Here is a 21,460-nt window from a genome sequence, read left to right as displayed (position 1 = left end):
ATGACTGAATATTACTAGAATATAAGATTTTTAGCTTACAATTGCATTTTTCAACCATTTCGGTAGTCAAAGTTGACCGAAGGTTGAAATTTTGGCACATCGTTATTTATATGAAAATATTTCAAAACTGAAAAAAGCTACAACCATGGATTGTTTTTAGTTGTATTGTGCATGAAATTGCGCACATTTCCATATATAAAACTTTATTTAACAGCTAATTTAAAATGGTGCAAACATTACGACAATCGCACGTATGATTTTTTCGGAAGAGTTACCGCACAGACATAAAGAAAAAGTTTTTTTTCATAAATTCACCATAAATCGAAATATTGTGCTAGAGAGTTCCAATTTGTTGCAAAATGAAGGAAAATAATTGAATATTACTAAAATATACGATTTTTAGCTTACAATTGCGTTTTTCGACCATTTCGGTAGAGTCAAAGTTGACTGAAGGTTGAAATTTTGGCACTTATCATTATTTATATAAAAATATTTCAAAACTGATAGAAGCTACAACCATGAGTATTTTTTTGTTGTATTCTGCATAAAATTGCGCACATTTTCATATATAATACCCCATGTAACGGCTAATTTAAAATGGCGCAAAAATTATGTCAAAGTGACAAAATAATTTCTGAGATATGTCACTAATACTTTTTAGTGTGATAAGAAAGAAATTCGCGCTTGCAGCCTGCGTAACGATTGTAAACAAAACATCACCTTGATCCGTGAACTCCCAGCATCCCCCAAGGCGTGTGATTCAAAAGTTTTTGGCTGGTAGGCCTTTAAGTATTTTTCTGCAAATTTTTTAAAAAACTTTTCTATGTCAACGTAAAATACGTCAATCGGCACTCGACAGGCAATTTATCTCGACATAAAAATATGTCTAATCGCATTAAAGGGTTAATGGACGTTTAATTCCTTGGGAGGGTAGTAATAACAGGTTTGGGGTGGTGGACTGACTGACCCTGTAAAACAATATTACGCGCCATCGATTTGGAAAGAATCGGGCGGGAAAGAGGTGCTAATACTTCTAATGCTCATAAATTCACTAATGATATCTTTTACACTGGCTAAAATCACGAGTGTGGGCGTCTCAGGATTTCAGTAGTTTATTTGTTTGTTTGTATGGTTATTTTACATTGCATGGAACCAGTGGTTATTCAGCAATGGGGACCAATGGCTTTATGTGACTTCCAAACCATGTCGAGAGTGAACTTCTGTCACCAGAAATACACATTTCTCACACCTCAATGGAATGCCCGAAAATCAAATTCGCGGCTACCGAGGTGGCAGGCCAAGACCATACCGATTACGCCACTGAGGCTTGGGACTTCAATAGTACTTGTGACCTGACAGGAGAATGTTTTCTCTCTCTCACATGACATCTTTTTGTAAATTTGCTTGTAAATATACCAAGGGGTTGCTGTTGTTTTTTATTCTTGTCTTTTACGATAGTATGCCAGTTGTAAATGTACCGGGAGGAAGAAAAGAGGACAAAGGGGAGGCTACCAAGGGTGTCATCGGAAGCAAAACAACTTTCCGGCGATGCTCGGCAACCTCCCTGTGAAATTTCCTCCCTGCAAACTCACCCACAGTGCAAGCAGCGAAGAACATCACTCAACACAAGTCACAAAAGAAATAGTCACGCAATTTTACAAGCAGAGGACATAAGGATGAATGATAAGGGAGCAAATATTATGCTACTAACAATAACAAACATAATATACAGGCAGCCCCGGTTAAGGGCAGGGGTTCCATTCCTGGGGGCCTGACACTAAGCGAAATTCACCTCTCACCGAAATTCAAAAGTCTAAGGGCATCACAATCCACCCTATGATGCCCTAGACTGGTTAACGATGCCTATTTTGCCCTAATATGTAATAACTCTAATGAAAATGTGGAATTTCATTTGCCTAATCATTTACTATGGTCTGCCTGTTAATAATACAAATTCTTAATGTCAGATTCAATTAAATTACTGGTAAATCTTGGCTTAGTATGACAGAGAGAGAGAGAGAGAGAGAGAGAGAGAGAGAGAGAGAGAGAGAGAGAGAGAGAGAGAGAGAGAGAGTCCCCTTTTTCAGACTGCTAACATTTCCTCCATCTCTTTATTTATCATATCTTCTAGTTAGATTAGCTAAAAAAGGGATTTTGAGAATGATAAAAGTATTGTTAGTACAGTTATAATCATTGACTAGACGCTTCCGCCATAAACAACTGAACAATAACAGTTGTTTTGCTACAACAGACGAACCAAATCTGATGATAACAATGTTTTGCTTGCATTTTAGCCATTGTGCGATAGTAAAAAATTACCTTAGTTATGTTACGAATGATGTTAATTAAGTAGAACAGGACTTAAATATTTTTGCATTACACCTTTATTTGGTATGGAGAAAATATTGGCGAGAAAATATACTAGTACTACTAAATTTAACTGCAGTTGTACTGAAGCTGAGAAAACAGCAATGTTCACGCTGTCACTGCTAATGGCTTTAAATTATCGTGCATCAGCAAAATGGATGCAACTCTACCGCAAATAATAGTGGAGAAAAAGTATTTTATTAACCCCTAAACACCGAGCCGCTATTTCCCAAAGTCTCTCTCATATGCCGGCGGCGTTCGGGAGTTAGCGCCGAAGCGGAGACAAATTTTTTTTTTTTTTTTTAAATCACAGCACGCTTAGTTTTTAAGATTAAGAGTTCATTTTTTTGGCTCAACGGTTAAATCTAATGAGGTTAATTTTTTTCATTGTATTGTACACTGAAATTACAATGATCTTGGTATATAACAAATTGTTAAAAACGATCAAAGCAACAGAGAAAATATTATCACAAAAATTATGCATGAATTCGTAAAGCGCGGACGTAAAAAAGTTTTTTTTTTTTTTTTTTAAATTCATCATAAATCGAAATATTGTGCTACAGACTTCATGTTTGTTGCAAAATGAAGGTAATTGATGAATATAACTAGAATGTAAGAGTGTTACCTTACAATTGCAGTTTTTCGAACCATTTCGGTTGAGTTAAAGTTGACCAAAGGTCAAATTTTTTCTATTTATCGTGATTTATATGAAATTTTTCAAAACTGATAAAAGCTACACCGAGAGTTATTTTTTGTTGTATTCTACATGAAATTGCACACATTTTCATGTATAACACTTGTATGTAAGGCCTAATATAAAATGGTGCCGAAAAATTACGACAAGGTAACTCAAGCATTTTTTAGATTTTCGGCCAAGTTTACCTCGTGCGTAGGGAAGGAAAATTTTTTTTTTTTTTTTTTTCAAAAAATTCACCATAAATCGAAATATTATGCTACAGACTTCTCGTTTCGTTGCAAAATGAAGGTAATTGATTGAATATTACTAGACTGTATGAGTTTTTAGCTTACAATTGCATTTTTTTGACCATTTCGGATGAGTTAAATTTGACAGGTCAAATTTTTTCTATTTATTGTGATTTATAATGAAAATATTTTCAAAACTGATAAAAGCTACAACCATGAGTTATTTTTTGTTGTATTCTACATGAAAATTGTGCACATTTTCATGGTATAACACTTTATGTAAGGACCTAATAAAAAATGGTGCGAAAATTACGACAAAGTGACTCAAGCATTTCTGAGATTTTCGGCAGAGTTGCCGCGCGTGGTGGGAAGGAAACATTTTTTTTCAAAAAATTCACCATAAATCTAAATGTTGTGCTAGAAACTTCCCGTTTGTTGCAAATGAAGGTAAATGATTTGATATCACTAGAATGTTTAGATTTTTTCTTACCCAAAAATACCAATATATATATATATATATATATATATATATATATATATATATATATATATATATATATATATATATATATATATATATGTATATAATATATATAATATATATATATATATATATATATATATATATATATATATATATATATGTGTGTGTGTGTGTGTGTGTATGTATATATATATATATATATATATATATATATATATTATATATATATATATATATATATATATATATATATATATATATATATATATATATATATATATATATATATATATATACATACTATATATACACACACACATATATATATATATATATATATATATATATATATATATATATATATATATATATATATATATAGATATGTATATGTATATAGTATATTTGCAGAAAAATTAAATTATACAAAACACCAATAAATACATATATAAAAACTTGTAATAAATATAAAACTAAATATAAAATCAATGCAGAATACTCACTTGTAATCCTGACTCTTCGTTCTATTCTGTTTTCTCCCTCCTCCATTGCAGAGTCTTGACATGTTTTTTCCTCTCGACCATGGGACGAGGTAGCAGGTTTGGATGTGGGGAAGGGAGAATCGCGCCCTCCCTTACTGCTGAACAGGGCACCGCCCTTCAGTGGTCTGCTGCGCCTTCCATTGTCCCTTGGGTCGGCACATTCCAATATATGACCACAGTAGAGGATATAGGCATTCTGGAGGGCCAACTGAGGATGTATTTGAGGAGCTTCTGTGTCCACCTCCTGGTTCTCCTGCGAAGGGATATGCTGGATGAGTTGATCAAAGAGATCAACTCCTCCCATGTGCCTGTTGTAGTGCCCATGACAGTAGGCCACTGGACACGTAAACTCCTCATACGTAACTCGGCCCTGCCGACATGTCTTCTTCCGTCGCACGATCTCTTCTTGGATGGGCTTATGACTCATCGTAATCATGGGCACGAGTCAGACCCCCTTCAAACAGATGACGAAGACATCTCCCTTCTGCCGCCACTCTGTCTCTCCTCTTGCCAGATGTTGCGGCTGGCTAGTGAACTAACCCCCGCTCCTTCTTTTGAGGACATTCGGGGCCCCACGCACCAACTGAAGGGTACCACTGACGTGCACACCTGCTTCATACAGTTCCTGGGCCAGGGATACCGAGTTATAATAATTATCCATAAACAGGTGGTATCCCTGGTTACGGAAACAATCCACAAGACCAAAGACAGTGTCACGCAATGTGGAGAAAACCCCGGAATATACAGAGAAGTCCATGACGTATCCAGTGTTGGACTCTGTAATAAAAAATAATTTTACACAATATTTCTTTGGCTTCTTGGGGTTGTACACTTTTATACTGAGATGTCCTTTGTAAGGCATCATCCCCTCATCCAAAGAGAGGTTCTTGGCAGGAACCACGAGAAACTGGCAACCGTCCACGAATGTTACTCCAAACACTGGGCGGACTAAGATGAGGCGGTCAGGGTTATTATTCCGGGGTGTGGCCCTTCGGTTGAAGGCATTGAAATACCTGTCTAACGCTACGAAACTATCATGGGCCATAACGCCGGGCACATTAGGCATACTTAAAAAAAAATTCCACCTCCAATATTGCCTGACGTCGGCAGCAGGCATCATTCCAAAAAAGAAAAAAAAATGTGGGGCCCCAAAAAATGTGACATGTCGTGAGGTTGCATCCCTGCCAGTGATACAACAACGTCGTCCGCAGTTTGTCACGGCAGTACCAAGCGTAATCCGTCATCTCTGCAACCAGGTATTCCAGCAATTCCCAAGTCAGGAACAGCTGAATGAACCCCAGTGCAGTGAGAGGAACAGGTACAGTCAGTCCAGGTGCTGCTGTGAATGGGTGCATGTTAGGTGGGGTGGAGTCCTCCAACCAGGCCTCATCACTTTCGGATGAATGGCCTTCCCCTAGGCTGGCGTGACGTTGCGACCTTCTAAGGGCCCGTGTGCGCACGCGCACATCGGGCACAGCTTCGCACCCCCCCCCACTGGCCCATCTCCCTTGCTTTCACCCTCACTCTCTGTCTCGTCCCCAACAGCAAAACTCGGCGCCTCTTCCTCCTCCTCCTCACTCTCTCCCTCATACGCACTAAAACCACTAAATTCGAGCTCACTTTCAGGCTGTGGCTCCCGTACGCACATTGAGGGAAAATTTTCGTCATCACTGACATCAGGCGTGATGTCCTAGTCACTAGATGACCAACTGCCATCAAAATGAGGACTTTCGAGATGCTCTTGATCGAGCTCCAACTAATACTCATCAATGTCCTTTTGTTGGAGGCCTCCCAAATGTTTACGAATCCCCCTCAGGACACCCCAATGCTTCCTAGGGGTCGTAAAAAGCACAGGATGTGGTCCTTGGACAATTTCGGCCACACAATGCCGCATGACACGGCCTTGGAAAGCTGGGTCACCTTGGGTGCTTGGTCCCTCTCCAGCATCCAAGTCCAAAACTCGCCTCACACTATCACTACCGACAGGCGATACACACCTTTCACGCTCCTGACGACATTGGGACATCTCTGTGAATGTCCTGTTACGTCACAAATACACTAACACTCGCAAAAGTTCTGCAAAACACGAATGCAGCAAGAGATCGCTCTCTGATAACGTGTCGCTGATGCTTGCTGGTACAAAAAGAAAGCAATTCGCGCATGTGCGGCTGGGTAACGCTTGTAAACAAAACAACAGCTTGATCTGTGAACTCCCAGCATCCCTCAAGGCGGGTGATTTCAAATTTTTTGCAAACTAGGCCTATAACTATTTTTCCGCAAATATTTAAAAAACTTTTTGTAGTCGACGTATCGTACGTCCGTTAAGCACCCGACAGACAATTTTAGTTGACTTTTAATACATCCAATAGGTGTTTAAGGGTTAAAAAATACTGGCCATGAAAGAACACATTTCACTGTTTTTTTCAAGCCGATAGCATATAAGTATGTAAATATCGTATTATTTATGAAATAGGATGATAATAACGAACATAATCAGTTTTTTTTTACACAAAATGACATGCTCCCGACACCATCTAATAACAGATAATAATCAAGTTCAAAAGACGTACATATTTCGACTTGAAAACACTTCATATAACAAAAAATAACCTATTTACACTGAATAGAAGCAAGGAAATAGCTCTGAATCGAGTTAAGTAGGGCAAAGTCCCTGCCTTCAGCTGATTTTCCAAACCAAATCATAGATCGCTTTGTTTGTATTTTATAATACTAATACAGTGGAACCTCTACATACGAAAGTCCCTATGTACGAAAAATTCAGGTTACGGAAGCAAATGTGAAGATTTTTTTGCTTTTGTTTACAAAAATAATTCAGGTTGCGGAAGGATAAAGTCCGAGATTCGCCCGGGCCGCCGAGAATAATTTTAAAACTCGCGTGCCGCCAACTGAGTAGACTGCCACCGTCTTCCTGCTCTCTCATTGGTTCCTGATTGCTAGTCACCGTTGTAAGATCCTGCTCTCGTGATTAGCCATGGGTCCCAAGAATGTTGCTGAAGTTCACGGAAAGAAGAGGATGCTTTCTATGGAGACGAATGAGATAATCAAGAAGTGTTATGTTTTCTGCCATTTGTCCTCCTCCTCTGTCGTCACTTTCGGACATCGCCTCACTTGAAAGGTAAGGTTCCACATTTTACTACATACGTACGTACATGTACGTACAGTATTTCTTGTACCCTGTACACTAATACACTTTATATAAAGGTACAGTCATGGTTATGTTAGGTATTGAATGGTCCAAATTGTTGTATTTCATTGTTTATTGGTCAATTTAGCTTTCATTGTTTATTGGTCAATTTAGCTTTATTATAAAACTTACTGTGGTGTTTTTGTAGAGCTTGGAACGAATTAGGCAATTTACATGTAAAACGTAGTTCGAGATAGGAAAAAATCAGGTTACAAAGGCTGCTTCGGAATGGATTAATTTCGTATCCTGAGGCACTACTGTACATAGTAATACGAGACTACATACAGTATTATTGGATACAGTGAAGTAAAGCATAACTGTTTAAAAGAACCAAGGAAAGGATGTGTATTTGTTATGTTTGTATTTTACGAGGGTCTCTCAGTGCTTCGGCAAATACCAAAATACATACCAATAACCAGACAAAAGCGCCATTTATTAAATAAAAAAACAAAAAAAAAAAAAAAATAAAATAAATAAAACAACTAATTATAGTTCACGTATTTAAGTCAATTTTCAACTTAAAAACACTTCATATAAAGAAAAATAACCTTGTCACATATTCATAGTTTCTGAAGATTAATTTAAATTACATAGAAGCAAGAAAATTGCTCTGAATTGAGTTAATACGGCGAAATAATCTTACCTCCGCCCTCATTTGATTTTCCAAACCAAAACATGAATCAGTGTTTGTACAGTTAAACCCCATTAAAATTGGCATTCTGTGGTCTGGGAACTCCTGTGGTTCGGCTTGATTTTAAATAAGCCACCATTAGTTTATTGCACTGTCACCAGGGTAGCATCATGTATTGTTTACAACTTCAAGACTGTAAAAATTATGCCATATCTCCTTTGTTTTTATTAAAATAGCTGTTAGTAATGAAAGTATGTGATGTAAGTATGTTTTTTTATTAATTCTTTAAAGCAGTGGTTCTCAACCTTTTTCACTCCATTCCCCCCTTCATGAATTCTCAACATTCTTGTGGCTCCCCTTCATTTTTCTCCCAAATCCCACCCTGCCAAAAAGAAAGAAAAAAAAAAAAGTGTTGATGAGGAGAACACCCTTGCTTTATTACGAAGTTTACAGTCATAGTTATCCTATATTTGATAGATTTCTGAGATATGCTTACCTTACATGACTAGACTACAAAAGACTAGTGGACAATAGCAAATTTGAATTTGGTTGAGAAAAGTTCAATTAACCTCTGCATGTTTTATCACACATCAGTGGGAAGGCTGATATTGTTTATTTTCTGTCAGCTGACAAATCTGAGGTTGTGTCATTGACAATGCACATCTCTTGTCTGGGTCCACATCCAAGCGGTTCTGGCTCTACTAAACCTTGCAATGTAGAAGGGTTGGAGAAAACCAGACACATAAATAGGTAGCTGAAAAAGGCAAGAGTAGTCGAAGTGCAATCTCACTGACTTTTGGATATGAAATGATGCCTCGAACACCAGAATACATTCAGAGATTTTTCTTCATAGAGATCTTTGGCAGCAGAATCATGTTTGAGATCAAGGAACTCATCCAGAACACACTGGGAATGGTAGTAATATCAAGAGTGCCAGAGAATGGATTCCTTACCAACTTCCCTTCTTCATTCGTAACAATATTATGTAAAAAAATTTTGTCAACTTAATTAAAAAAGAAAATTTTCTTTGCCAGGACAGTGATGCAAGTTTTTTTTTTTATTCATATTTCAAACATTATTATAAATGGTAAAAAAGACTCTACCAAGTCAAACTTTAATCTGTGCTTGAGATAAGTGATAGTTTTGATAATTTCTTTATGTAACTGTATTTACTTATTCGATATTGCCACCCATGAGATCATATGATGCTACAGGTAAGAAGCACAAGCATAATCTATGCTAGAAAATGTTATTGTTTATTAAATACAATTAAGTTTGTTCATACTTACCTGGCAAGATATATATATAGCTGTATTTTCTGAAGTCCGACAGAATTTCAAAACTCGCGGCACACGCAGTGGGCGGCCAGGTGGTAGTACCATTCCCGCCGCTGGGAGGCGGATATCAGGACCATTCCCATTTTCTATTCATATTTTATTAATGCCACTGTCTCCTGAGGGGAGGAGGCGGGTGGGCACTTTAATTATATATATCTCCCAGGTAAGTATGAACAAACTTAATTGTATTATAACAATAACATTTTGTTCATGCCACTTACCTGACAGATATATATAGTTGAATCCCACCTTCGGATGGTGGGAAGAGACAGAATAGGATTTATAGGAAACTTAAATTAAGTAGATGATGTATATCTTGGTTCCTCACCTGTTAGCAAAGTAGACTCGGTGATTACTGTCACTTAAGCCTGCTTTTGCTTAATCAGAGTTGCCAGCCAGGTGGAGACCTGTAGTGCTGGTGCGCTCTGGATGATCTGTCAACGGGACGTGACCTCAACGTGACAGAAGACCATCGAGCCATACATATGAGGGCAACGAAGCAACTGACCACCACCTGACCAACTATCCAAAAAACCCCTTGAACGCTAAACTAAGGGATGGGAGATCTTCACACAAGACTCACCACAACCTAAAAACACAACAATAAAACTAATAAACCTAAACCTAACTAGGGATAGGGAAAGAGCTACCTCCAGCTCCAAGACTGTGTCTGCAGAAACGTATGGCCCAAGAGAATTACAGTCGTCATAAATTGTTCTCACATCCCTTAGGTATGTGAGGCGAAGACAGAGTTGCTCCTCCAAAAGGTGCCATCAAGAATGTCCTTGATTGACATGTTTTTTTGGAAGGCAAGAGAGGTAGCGACAGCTCTAACTTCGTGAGCTTTCAACTCGTAAGAGGCTCAAATCAGTCTTCTGGCAAGATGAATGAGCCTCTTTAATGACATCCCTCAGAAAGAAAGCAACAGCATTCTTAGATAAAGGTAATTCTGGTCTCTTCACAGAGCACCAGAGATTACCTGAGGGACCTCTTACCTCTTTTGTTCTATGCACATAGAACTTGAGAGCCCTGACAGGGAACAGGGCTCTCTCTGGTTCTTGGCCCAACAGACTTGACATACCCTTGATCTCGAAGCTTTTCGGCCAAGGGTTAGAAGGATTTTCATTCTTTGCCAAGAAAGTTGGGCTCAAAGAGCAGACAGCGTTGTCTCCTTTGAATCCCACTAGATTACTAAAAGCTTGTATTTCACTAACTCTCTTAGCCGTCGCCAGAGAAGTTAGAAAAGAGCCTTCCTTGTCAAGTTCCGAAGAGACGCTTGAAGAGGTTCAAAAGGACTCGACATTAAGAACTAAAACCACGTTTGGGGAATCTTCGAAGTCTCAAAAGAATTTAAGAGATCATGAATGTCTTTGTTGTCAGAAAGGTCCAGCCCTCTGTGCCTAAAAACCGCTGACAACATGCTCTTATATCCCTTAATGGTAGGGACTGCTAATTTCTGCACATTCCTGAGAAAGAGCGAAAAATCGGCTATCCTGGTTCACAAAGGTCGTGGGAAGAGGAAACTCCCTCCTTTTTACACCATGCCCTGTAGGAAGCCCACTTCGATTGGTATACAGCTCTTGTAGATGCACGTCTTGCATTTGCGATTGCTCTCGCAGCTGCTTTCGAAAAACCTCTTGCTCTGGCCAACTTTTCGATAGTCTGAACGCAGTCAGACCCAGAGCGGAGAGGTTTTGGTGATACCTTTCGAAGTGAGGCTGTTTGAGTAGATCTTTCTCCAGGGCAACGTCCTTGGAAAGTCTAACAAGAAAGACATGACCTCTGTGAACCATTCTCCTCCGCCTGGCCACATCGGGGCGATCAGGTCAACCTCGTCCCATTCTGAAGCCGCAAACTTCCTCATGACTTCCCCCATGATCTTGAATGGCGGGAAGGCATACGATCTAGGCCCTTCCAATTCCATAGCAACGCGCCACAGCGATTGCTTCTGGATCTAGGACCAGGGAGCAATACAGAGGAAGCCTCTTGGTCCTCGACGTCGCGAATAAGTCGACCAGAGGACGTCCCCACAACCTCCAAAGGTCTCGACAGACGTCTTTGTGTAAGGTCCATTCCGTCGGTAGGATTTGTTCCCGACGACTGAGAAGGTCGGCCCTGACGTTTGCACTCCTGCAATGAACCTCGTCAGGATCGTAACCTTTCTTCTTTTCCGCCCACAGCAGAATCTCCTTCGCCAGGTGAAACAAAATCCTGGAGTGTGTTCCTCCCTGATTCTTTAAATAAACAAGTGCTGTGGTATTGTCGGAGTTTACTTGAATGATCTTGTTCGTCAAACTCCCTTCGAAGAACTGCAGAGACAGAAAGATCGCTGCTAGCTCTTTGACATTTATGTGCCAGGCTGCCTGTTCCCCTCTCCAGGAGCCTGACACTTCCTCCCCCATCCTAGTGTTGCTCCCAGCCCGCGATGGAAGCGTCTGAGAACAACACTAGGTCGGGGCTCAGAAGACTTAGGGACAAGCCCTCCTGTAGCTTCTGTGGATCGAACCACCATCTTAGATGGCTCTTTATTGAATGTGAGATTCTCAAGATCGCATGAGATCGTCCTTGGCCTTCCATTCGTCCGCAAGGAAAAACTGGAGAGGCCTGAGGTGCAGTCTTTCCCAAGGAAACAAACCTTTCTAGCGAGGAAATGGTGCCCAGCAGACTCATCCATCGCCGAGCAGTTTCTTTCCCCAAGAAGGCCGAGATCTTCTCTAATCCTAGCCGCTGACGTTCCTGGACGGAAAAACGCTCGAAAAGCCACTGAATCCATCTGAATCCCCAGATACACGATGGACTGTGTCGAGGTCAGATGCGACTTCGCTAGGGCTAACGTGAACTGCAAGTCCTTCAGACACTTTTCTCTCGACGACGCTCTGATAAGCCAGTCGTCGAGGTAAAGGGAAACTCTTATCCCTGAAGAGTGTAGCCACCTCGCCACATTCTTCATGACTACGGTGAACACCATTGGAGCCGTGGTCAGGCCGAAACAAAGAGCTCTGAACTGCCAAACTTTTTTGCCCAAGACGAATCTTAGGTACTTTCTGAAAGAGGGTGGATCGGGATGTGAAAAAGTACGCGTCCTGCAGGTCTAAGGACACCATCCAGTCGCCCGGGTATCAGGCTCCCAGAACAGAATGAGGCGTCTCCATTGTGAATTTGGTCTTTTCCACGAAAAGATTGAGCCTGCTTACATCTAGGACTGGACGCCAACCTGACGACTGCTTGGTACTAGGAAAATCCTGTTGTAAAAGCCTGGAGACCCCAGGTCCGCGACTTGTCCACCGCTCTTTTTGTTTTTTTTTCGATCATTTGTTGTAGAAGATCGACAACATTGTTTCTTTCTCCCTGATAGGATGAGGAGAAAGGTCTCTGGGAGTCGTAGAAAGAGGAGGAAGATCTAAAAAGGGGATCTTGTACCCCTGCTCCAAGATCTTGAGGGACCAAGGGTCCGTGTCTCTCTCTCTCCATGCTCCCGCAAAGAACTTCAGTCTGGCTCCGACTGGTGTCTGAAGGACATGGGTCTCACTTGGATGGCTTGGGTTTGAAGGAAGCTCTTCCTCTGCAAGCCCTCTACCTCGAGGAGCTGCTCTCGAGGGAGGAGCCCCACGAAAGGGCTTAACCTTCTTCGGTCGGTCGCACAAAAGACGAAGAAGTGGAAGGAACTGCCGGACGTCTTGAGGACGGTGGGCTAAGAGGTCCTGCGTTGCCTTTTTCTTGCAAACTGCTTGCCAGGTCTTAACCAAAGTCTGGGGGAGAGATGGCTCGTAAGAGGAGAAAAGAGCAGACTCCGCTTTCTGAGCTGGAGTAACTGATCTAGCCGTGAAATTGCACAGCAAAGCTCTCTTCTTCAGGAAAGCATCCCAAAATGAGAGACCAGCTCCTCTGAACCATCCCTGACGGCCTTGTCCATGCATGATAGCACGCTGGACAGCTCCCCCAGACTGAGAGACTCTGGGCTTCTCGATTGCAGATCTAGAACTCCCAAGCACCAGTCCAGGAAGTTGAAGACTTCAAGAGTCCGCAGCAGCCCCTTCAAATGATGGTCCGTCTCCGTAGGGGTCCAGGTCACTTTAGCAGTGGATAAAAGGGACCTCCTCTGAGAATCCACCAAGCTGGAGAAATCCCCTTGAGCTGAAGAAGGGATTCTCACACCCACGTCTCCTTGGTTTCATACCACATACCTCCTTTACCGCTGAGTCTAACGGGAGGAAGGCGAAAGTTGTCTTGCCTTGATCCTTCCTTCGTTCCATCCAGTCTTGGAGTTTCTGAAGCCCGCTTAGTGGAGAGCAAAGTCTTCATTTCGACAACTCCGGGGTCTTACATGTCTTAGAGGATGAAAACTGCGAAGGAGGAGACTTGGGATAGCTGCAGGCTGGAACTTGTCCCCGAAGGACGTGCGCAACAGCCGCACAAGAACTTTATAGTCCGAGATTGAAAGAGGTAGCAGAAGGTTTCCTCTTCAATAGAGTCAGCAGGACTACTCAATCTCCTTCTTCCCTAATCGGAAGAGGAGACCGCCTCTCCGGAGAGGGCGTACGTCTATCGGGTCTTGCCTTAATCAAAGACCCCCGATGTTTACAGGTAGAAGCCTTATCTAGGCTATCTTCTTTGTGGCGTTTACCGCTCGAAGGAGGCAGAGCGTCCTGACGGCGATGAGCGTCCTTAGCGACGACCGAGGCAGCCTCACTTCCAAGAGAAGCGTCCTTACGTTTCCTCAACGAAAAGGTAGACTTTTTCTCAGGGATACGCGCCTGTGCGCGCAACCCAGCGTCCTGGTGCACGTCTCTTCTTGCCGGAGTCCTCCAAAGCGTCCTGAAAAGCGTCCTGCCGAGCGTCTTCAAAAGCGTCCTGAGTGGGCGAACGAGATCGGCGAATCGCCGAAGGAGACGCAATCAGCGAAAGAGACGAGCGAGGAGAGGGAGAGAGACTGCTTCGTCCTCTTGACGGGCAGCCTAAGGTCCTTCCTCCGCTTAGGCTCGACTGCTGCTGGCGAGTCCTCTGAGCCATAAGCGTTGATAGCTGGTCCTGAAGGGACAAAAGAATGTTCTTCGTTGGAGAGGAACGAACAGAGGGAGCAGGGCTGATCCTGCGAGAAGACGAGGGGCGAGGGGAAGCCTCCTTCCTTCTCACAGGTACAGCTACCTGCTTCTCAGTGATACGCGCCTGTGCGCGCAACCCAGCGTCCTCGTCGGATGAGATTTTACCTCTCTTCTGAGGCGGAGGAAAAGCGTCATAAAGCGTCCGAAGAAAGTGGCGATACAGGACGGGAAGCGTCCTCAAACACGAAACGTCTTTTCAGCGGACGAGAGTCTCTCGAGCGCTCCACCCCTTGCGCGAGGGAGGACGCTTCGGAGGACGAAAAGCAGTCCTTAAGGATACGCGCCTGTGTGCGCTCCTTGACAGCCTGGGACTTTGCAACAAGGCCTGCTGAAGGGACGCCAGATCGGTGGGGAGCCCCCGTAACCCTCTTGCGGCTTTCGACATATCCCCTCCCTGATTCCTGGGAGTCCGATAGCGGTCTAGGCCTAGAGGCATTATGGGCCGATCTGACGCCCCTCCACAACATAGGGGCACGATCACGCACTTGCACTGAGCCAGTTTCCAAGGCTTTCACTTTGGTCTCTAGAGTACGTAGAGACTCCAAAATAAGAGAAAGGGCATTACCTTCTCCCGACACAGATTCAGGGCCCGAAGGCAACAACACAGGTTTAGGAGATGCAAAATCTACAGGTGTTATAGCAGGAGAAATATTAGCACCTACCTTTGGTAGAACCACTCCTGGAGGAAGACCTCCTGATCCTATCACGTCCAATTTACGGCGATAGGAATCATACAACCCTTCAATCATCATCGGTGGCAATCCATCACATTCTTGCACCGATCATCCACCAAACAAACATGCCCCTACAACTCATACATACTGTGTGGGGGTCTACCGATGATTTCGGTAGCTTCACCTTACAATCACTCCTCACACACACTCTGAAACTCACTGCACTTGATCCAGACATCACATTTACAGAAAAGCCAATCCAAAGTCAAAAACCGGTCCACTATCGCGTATGCCAATCCAACAATCCAAAATCAATACCAAAAGTCATCAGAATTACTTAAATGCGAGCCAAATCCAAAAAATCCTGGCGGAGGTCTGTAAACAGTAGTTTACCGACCAGTGACAGAAAAAAATATGAATAGAAAATGGGAATGGTTCCTGATATCCGCCTCCCAGCGGCAGGAATGGGTACTACCACCTGGCCGCCCATTGCATGTGCCGCGAGTTTTGAAATTCTGTCGGACTTCAGAAAATACAGCTATATATATATCTGTCAGGTAAGTGGCATGAACAAAATGTTTATTTCATTAGCGAATAGTTTAGTCTTCATTTTCCTCAATAGATGCCGCCGGTGTGCTTTGTTTATGTTTTGACGGAGACATTCAAGTAAACTGTGATCGCCGAAATTCATCCATTGTTATTTTCATCCTACTATCCTCTACAATCAAAATAAATAACAAAGAAACTAAGAGCGATAATTATGAATATATGAAATTTAGAATATCAAAGTCACTGATGATAATGTGCTGATTCTGAAAAGTTTAGTACTGCAGTTGACTTAAGATTAGGAATGTAGGCTAAATGTGTTAAATAAAGTACACTAAAGAAAACTATATAGTATAATGTTATTAAATAATGAAGTTAAAAAAATATGAGTAATAAACTGATAAAAAGCAGAGCCAGAACATAGCCAAGTAGTAGGCTATGTTGGAAACTAGGCTATTTGTATGTGGAAATACTTTACAAGACTTTGTTTACCTACAGGCTTAATTTTTAGGGGTGTATTCTATATTTCGGGATTTCCTGTGGTCTGGCAATGGCCTTATCCCCAAGCTTTCCAGATTCAAGAGGTTGGACTGTATTTTATAACACAAATAGCAATACAAGACTACATACAGTATCATTGGATACTGCGAAGAAAAGGATAACCTTTTAAAAGAGCAGAGGAAAAGAAGCATATTTGTTATGTTTGTATTTTATGAGGCGGTCTCGGCACCTAGCCTAAGAAACCGATAATCAGACAATGGCACTATAAACCCTACGGAGTGTAAATCCCAGTTATGAACACACTTAACAAGCGCTGTAATACTGAAATGCCGCTAACTAATGGCGACAGTAACAGCAGGTTGCCTGTACACAAAAAGTAAAAAAGATCCCACCATGAAAAAAAAGAGCTTAATAACAGTCAGGCAAAGAGCTCACTAAAACATATCTGCATCACATGACAGCCGAAAGCAAACTGGAATGTTTATCACATGATGGCCGAAGGCAAACTGGAATGTTTACATCCAGGAAGGCAGGTATTCCTGCCTACTGTACAGTAGTTACTGAATAACCACCTTGTTTAAGAGTTTAATGGCTGTTTTCCAGCTTCACCATGTGTAATTCCAAAAGTAAAAGACTGATGGTTTGTATGTCGTGTAGGAACTAATAGCAATGAAAAACCAGAGCAGGACTCAAAATAGTATATGGAGATCTTTTACTTTGTCAAGAAAACTAAGATCCTTGCTAATATTTCCTTGGAGAACAAAAATGATACATACTTGATATGCAGTTAACACACAGATATGCTGAAGATGGTGCTTCATGTTGAAGTAGCATTTTTTTTGAATGACAATGCTGACATTCTACCTGTAAAGGATGGAAAGAAGGACCGAAACTATGATAAGAAATTTAAGATAATTTATCTTTACTAAATATAAACTATTTTTATGCTACATCTCCAGGATGGCACAGAATGTGCTTATCTCCATGTAAAAAATGAAAAAGTTTAAAGTGAGGGAGAACACAATCTAATGAGGATCATTAATGAACTGGTTCCTTTATTTACAAATCATGGAAAATGAACTGGTTGTCAATTTCTAAAAAGTCACACATACTATGCATTTTGCAATCATTACTTTAGTGAAAATGCAAAAATCTGTCAACCAGCACAAACTAATTCAGAAATGCTATGTATGAAGAATCAGTGTTTGAAGACTGTACTGCTCTTAAGGTTACCACCTACTATTTACCATGGATAGTGCACTATAGTACTAAAGGTTCTTAGCTGGGTCCCTTTGCACTAAGCAGCAATACCTTCTGATTTTTCTATTAATTTGTTCTGTCTAGTTCCATCCTCTCAAGTAGTGTTGAGACAATGAGGATGTCGTTCTACCCTCCTCTGACACACCATATTACAGTGGTACCTTGTTTGTCAGACGTTTCTTACGTCAAACATTCTGTTTTTCTATTGAAATTTTCGAGAACATTTTGTATTGTTTATCGAAAACATACTTGCAGTTCAAACTGACCGAATATCTTGTTTTTTCCTTTACAATATATACAGGCGGTCCCCGGGCCCGGGTACGACAGGGGTTCTGTTTCTTAAGACGCGTCGTAACCCGAAAATCGTCGTAAGCCGGAAACGACGTTCTTGAAAACATGTCCACAGGGAAAATTTCACTACTAATTTGCAATTTTTCCTAGGGCCGTATTTCTAAAATTATCACTAATTTACTTTTTTCATGTGCAACACTGTGTTTTCACAAATTACTGTATATTTTCATTAAAATACAAGAGAGAGAGAGAGAGAGAGAGAGAGAGAGAGAGAGAGAGAGAGAGAAATACAACTCCTTACGGTTTCAATAGATTGAAATGAATGTCTGTAGGCAACTTTTTCCCCCTCCAATAAATACATATATTTTTCCAGAGAAGAGAGAAAGAGAGGGACTGTGCAATTATGTTTGTCTGTCTATCAATTCTTTTGCTGAGAGCGAGAGAGATAAAAGGAAGAAATAGAAACACAAATGTATGACAAGTATCTTGTGGAGAGAGAGAGAGAGAGAGTTGTCCTTACAGTATTTAAGAGAGAAATGGAATGCTTATTGTATTTAAAATACTCAGATATGAATTTTGTACTTATACTAGTATTATTGGAAAATATTAATGATAAACTTATTACTACACATCCATGAAAATGATCTCATCTCAGTAAGAGAGAGAGAGAGAGAGAGAGAGAGAGAGAGAGAGATGGAGAGAGAGAGAGAGAGAGAGAGAGATTACATAAAACCATTAAATTCGTTGACCATTGTATGGCATTGTTAAGCTCGAGTGTCACTCGAGTGAGGTGGGGAAATTGATACAGAAAAAGACAAAGGGAAGAATTTTCTTTTGAAATTAGTTATCGTATTATTACTACTTCTTATTATTATTATTATATTATATTTGAAAATATAATAAACTGTGCATCTACCATAGACATCTACCATACATCTCTATCTCGTAAGAAAGAGGAATTATCCTTACAAGTGAAATGGAAAGGTCATTTTCATCTCTTTAAAATGGACCGACCCTTATGAATTTTGTAATTAAAGTTTTATTATTTTATTATTATTATTATTATTAATAACTGAAATTATCAATAAACATTTTACATACTAGTACCATAAAAATTCTTCATCTCGGTGAGAGAGAGAGAGAGAGAGAGAGTGTTTATCTCTCTCTGTTCTCTCAAAAAATATTATTATTATTATTTGAAAGTATTAAAAACAAATAGTACAAGTACATAAAAAATCTCGAGTCTCAGTAAATGAGAGAGAGAGAGAGAGAGAGGAGAGAGAGGAGAGAGAGAGAGAGAGAGAGAGAGAGAGGAGAGAGAGAGAGGAGGGGGGGGGGATGTCAGGACCACGTGATTGCAACACTGCAGTCTTCCCCCAAATTTTCCCCCTCCTGGCTGTCCACAAAAAACTGATATATCTGACAGTTTTAGTACCTGAATCAGGAGAAAAGGTTACTGGAAAGTTACTTGAAGAAGACTGGGATTTCCTTCATTCTTCCATAATTTTTTAAATATAAGCTAAAATCTTACTAATTCACTATGTATTTTTCTTTAATGAATTAATATATTGCTGTATAATTAAATAATATTTGAAAATAGTAAATCATTTATTTATCATACTAAAAAAACATACATCTATGTAGTATGAGAGAGACCGAGAGAGAGGAGGAGAGGAGAGATGAGAGATGAGAGAGAGAGAGAGAGAGAGAGAGAGAGAGAGAGAGAGAGAGCAATTATAGTGATTATTTTCGTGGGAAAATACAAAGAGAGAGAGAGAGAGAGAGAGAAAGAGGAGAGATGAGAGAGAAAGAGAGAGAGAGAGAGAGAGGACGAGAGAGAGAGAGAGAGAGAAACTGTGCTAAAACTATAAAAGGATTCTTATCTTATCATAGTATGTGTTTTTTAAAAGCATTGTAAACTGGGAGCGTCGGAAGCGTCAGCGTCGTAACCTCGGAACAAGCGTCATAAACCAGGGAGGATTTCAATGTAAATTTAAGAAAAAGCGTCGTAACCTCGGAACGTCGTAAGCCGGACCCGTCGTAACCCGGGGACCGCCTGTAGTTCAATGATAATCATATTTAACAAAATAAATAAAAGAATAAAGCATTTCAATATAAAACTTAGCATAAAAGATGTACAAAATCATACGTCACCACGGTGACGTAATGCACAGCTGACTTGAGACCGCATGAAAGAGCGCTGATATTGAGGAGAGAAGGAGGAATTAAAATATTATTGCACGTATCTAGTATATATAAAAGCAATAATCAATTTAAATAAAGGAAAAAAAGGGAATTTCATAATAAACAAATAACATAGTGATAAACATGAAAACAATCAAATGCAGTACAGAAACAAAAAAAAAAGGTCTTTAAATGAGCCAGTGGTTCAGTGCGCTGAGTGGGACTGTATAGTTTTTAAATGATAACTATATTAACACAACAGTAAATGAAAGAATAAAGCTTTTCACAATAAAATTATAATATGATGAAAAAAATCAACTCATTACAGTGATGCACAGTTAACTCGAGGTAGAGGAGCGAGCGTTATATTTTGGGAGGAATAATGAATGGAATGATTATAAAGTTAACAAAGCATCGTGATATTATTGAGGAGGGAAGAGACAATAAAGTCTTTAATATATGTATGGTAAAAGTAGTACCAATTCACATAAAAAATAAAATGTTATTTCACAATAAATTTAACATAATGATAAAATATGAAAGAAATTAACCCTCTTACGCCGGAGCCCTAAAAATCAAAACGTCTCCCGTATGCCGGGCCTGGTTTGGACAAGTGAGCGCGGAAGTGGAAAAAATCAATTTTTTCAAAAAAATTACAGCGCGCGTACTTTGAAGATTAAGAGTTCATTTTTGGCTCCTTTTTTTTGTCATTGCCTGAAGTTTAGAATGCAACCATCAGAAATGAAAAATAATATCATTATCATATGTAAATAATGCGATATATGGTAGCGAAAAAAAAAAAAAATTCATACATAATTGTATTCAAATCACGCTGTGCAGAAAACGGTCAAAGCTAACCAGTTACTTTTTTTGCGTTGTATTGTACACTAAATTGCGATCATTTTGATATAAAATACATTGTAAAACAATAAAAGCAACACCGGAAAAATATTATCACAAAATGATGTGACGAATTCGTAACGATTCGCGGACGTAAAAAAAATGTTATTCAAAAATCACCGTAATTCTAAATAATGTTCTAGAGACTTCCAATTTGTTTCAAAATTAAGACAAATGATTGAATATTACGATACTGTAAGAGTTTTAGATTAGAATTGCAGATTTCGGACCATTTCTTCGGACGAGTTAAATTTGACGAATGTCGAAATTTTAATATATTTTTTTATATGGACATATTTCGAAGATGGAAAAAGCTACAACCTTCAATATTTTTTATTGTATTTTTCATGAATTTGTGCACATTTTGATATATGAAACTCAATAAAAAGGCTAATATGAAAGGAAGCAAATATTAGGATAATGCCATGTACGTATTCGGAGGGACTTGCGGCCGCGAAATCGTCGCGCGCGGAGTGAAGGTAAATATATTTTTCAAAAATTCACCATAAATC

General features: G+C 40.1%; 1 protein-coding gene across 8 annotated transcripts in view; it reads right to left on the bottom strand.

Annotated features, from left to right (window-relative positions):
• Positions 1-21,460, bottom strand: part of LOC135221671 (longitudinals lacking protein, isoforms H/M/V-like) — a 196,436-nt gene that overhangs the window by 70,705 nt on the left and 104,271 nt on the right. For all 8 annotated transcript variants that reach the window (XM_064259387.1, XM_064259388.1, XM_064259386.1 and 5 more), the window contains one exon: positions 17,090-17,177. In XM_064259387.1, coding sequence (XP_064115457.1) covers positions 17,090-17,177 — 88 coding nt within the window. The remainder of the gene's footprint in view (positions 1-17,089; positions 17,178-21,460) is intronic.

The sequence above is a fragment of the Macrobrachium nipponense genome, chromosome 3, assembly GCF_015104395.2.
Source record: "Macrobrachium nipponense isolate FS-2020 chromosome 3, ASM1510439v2, whole genome shotgun sequence".
NCBI classification, from domain to species: domain Eukaryota; kingdom Metazoa; phylum Arthropoda; class Malacostraca; order Decapoda; family Palaemonidae; genus Macrobrachium; species Macrobrachium nipponense.
The sequence above is the reverse complement of the archived record's forward strand: the minus strand, read 5'-3'. Positions and strand labels throughout refer to the sequence as shown.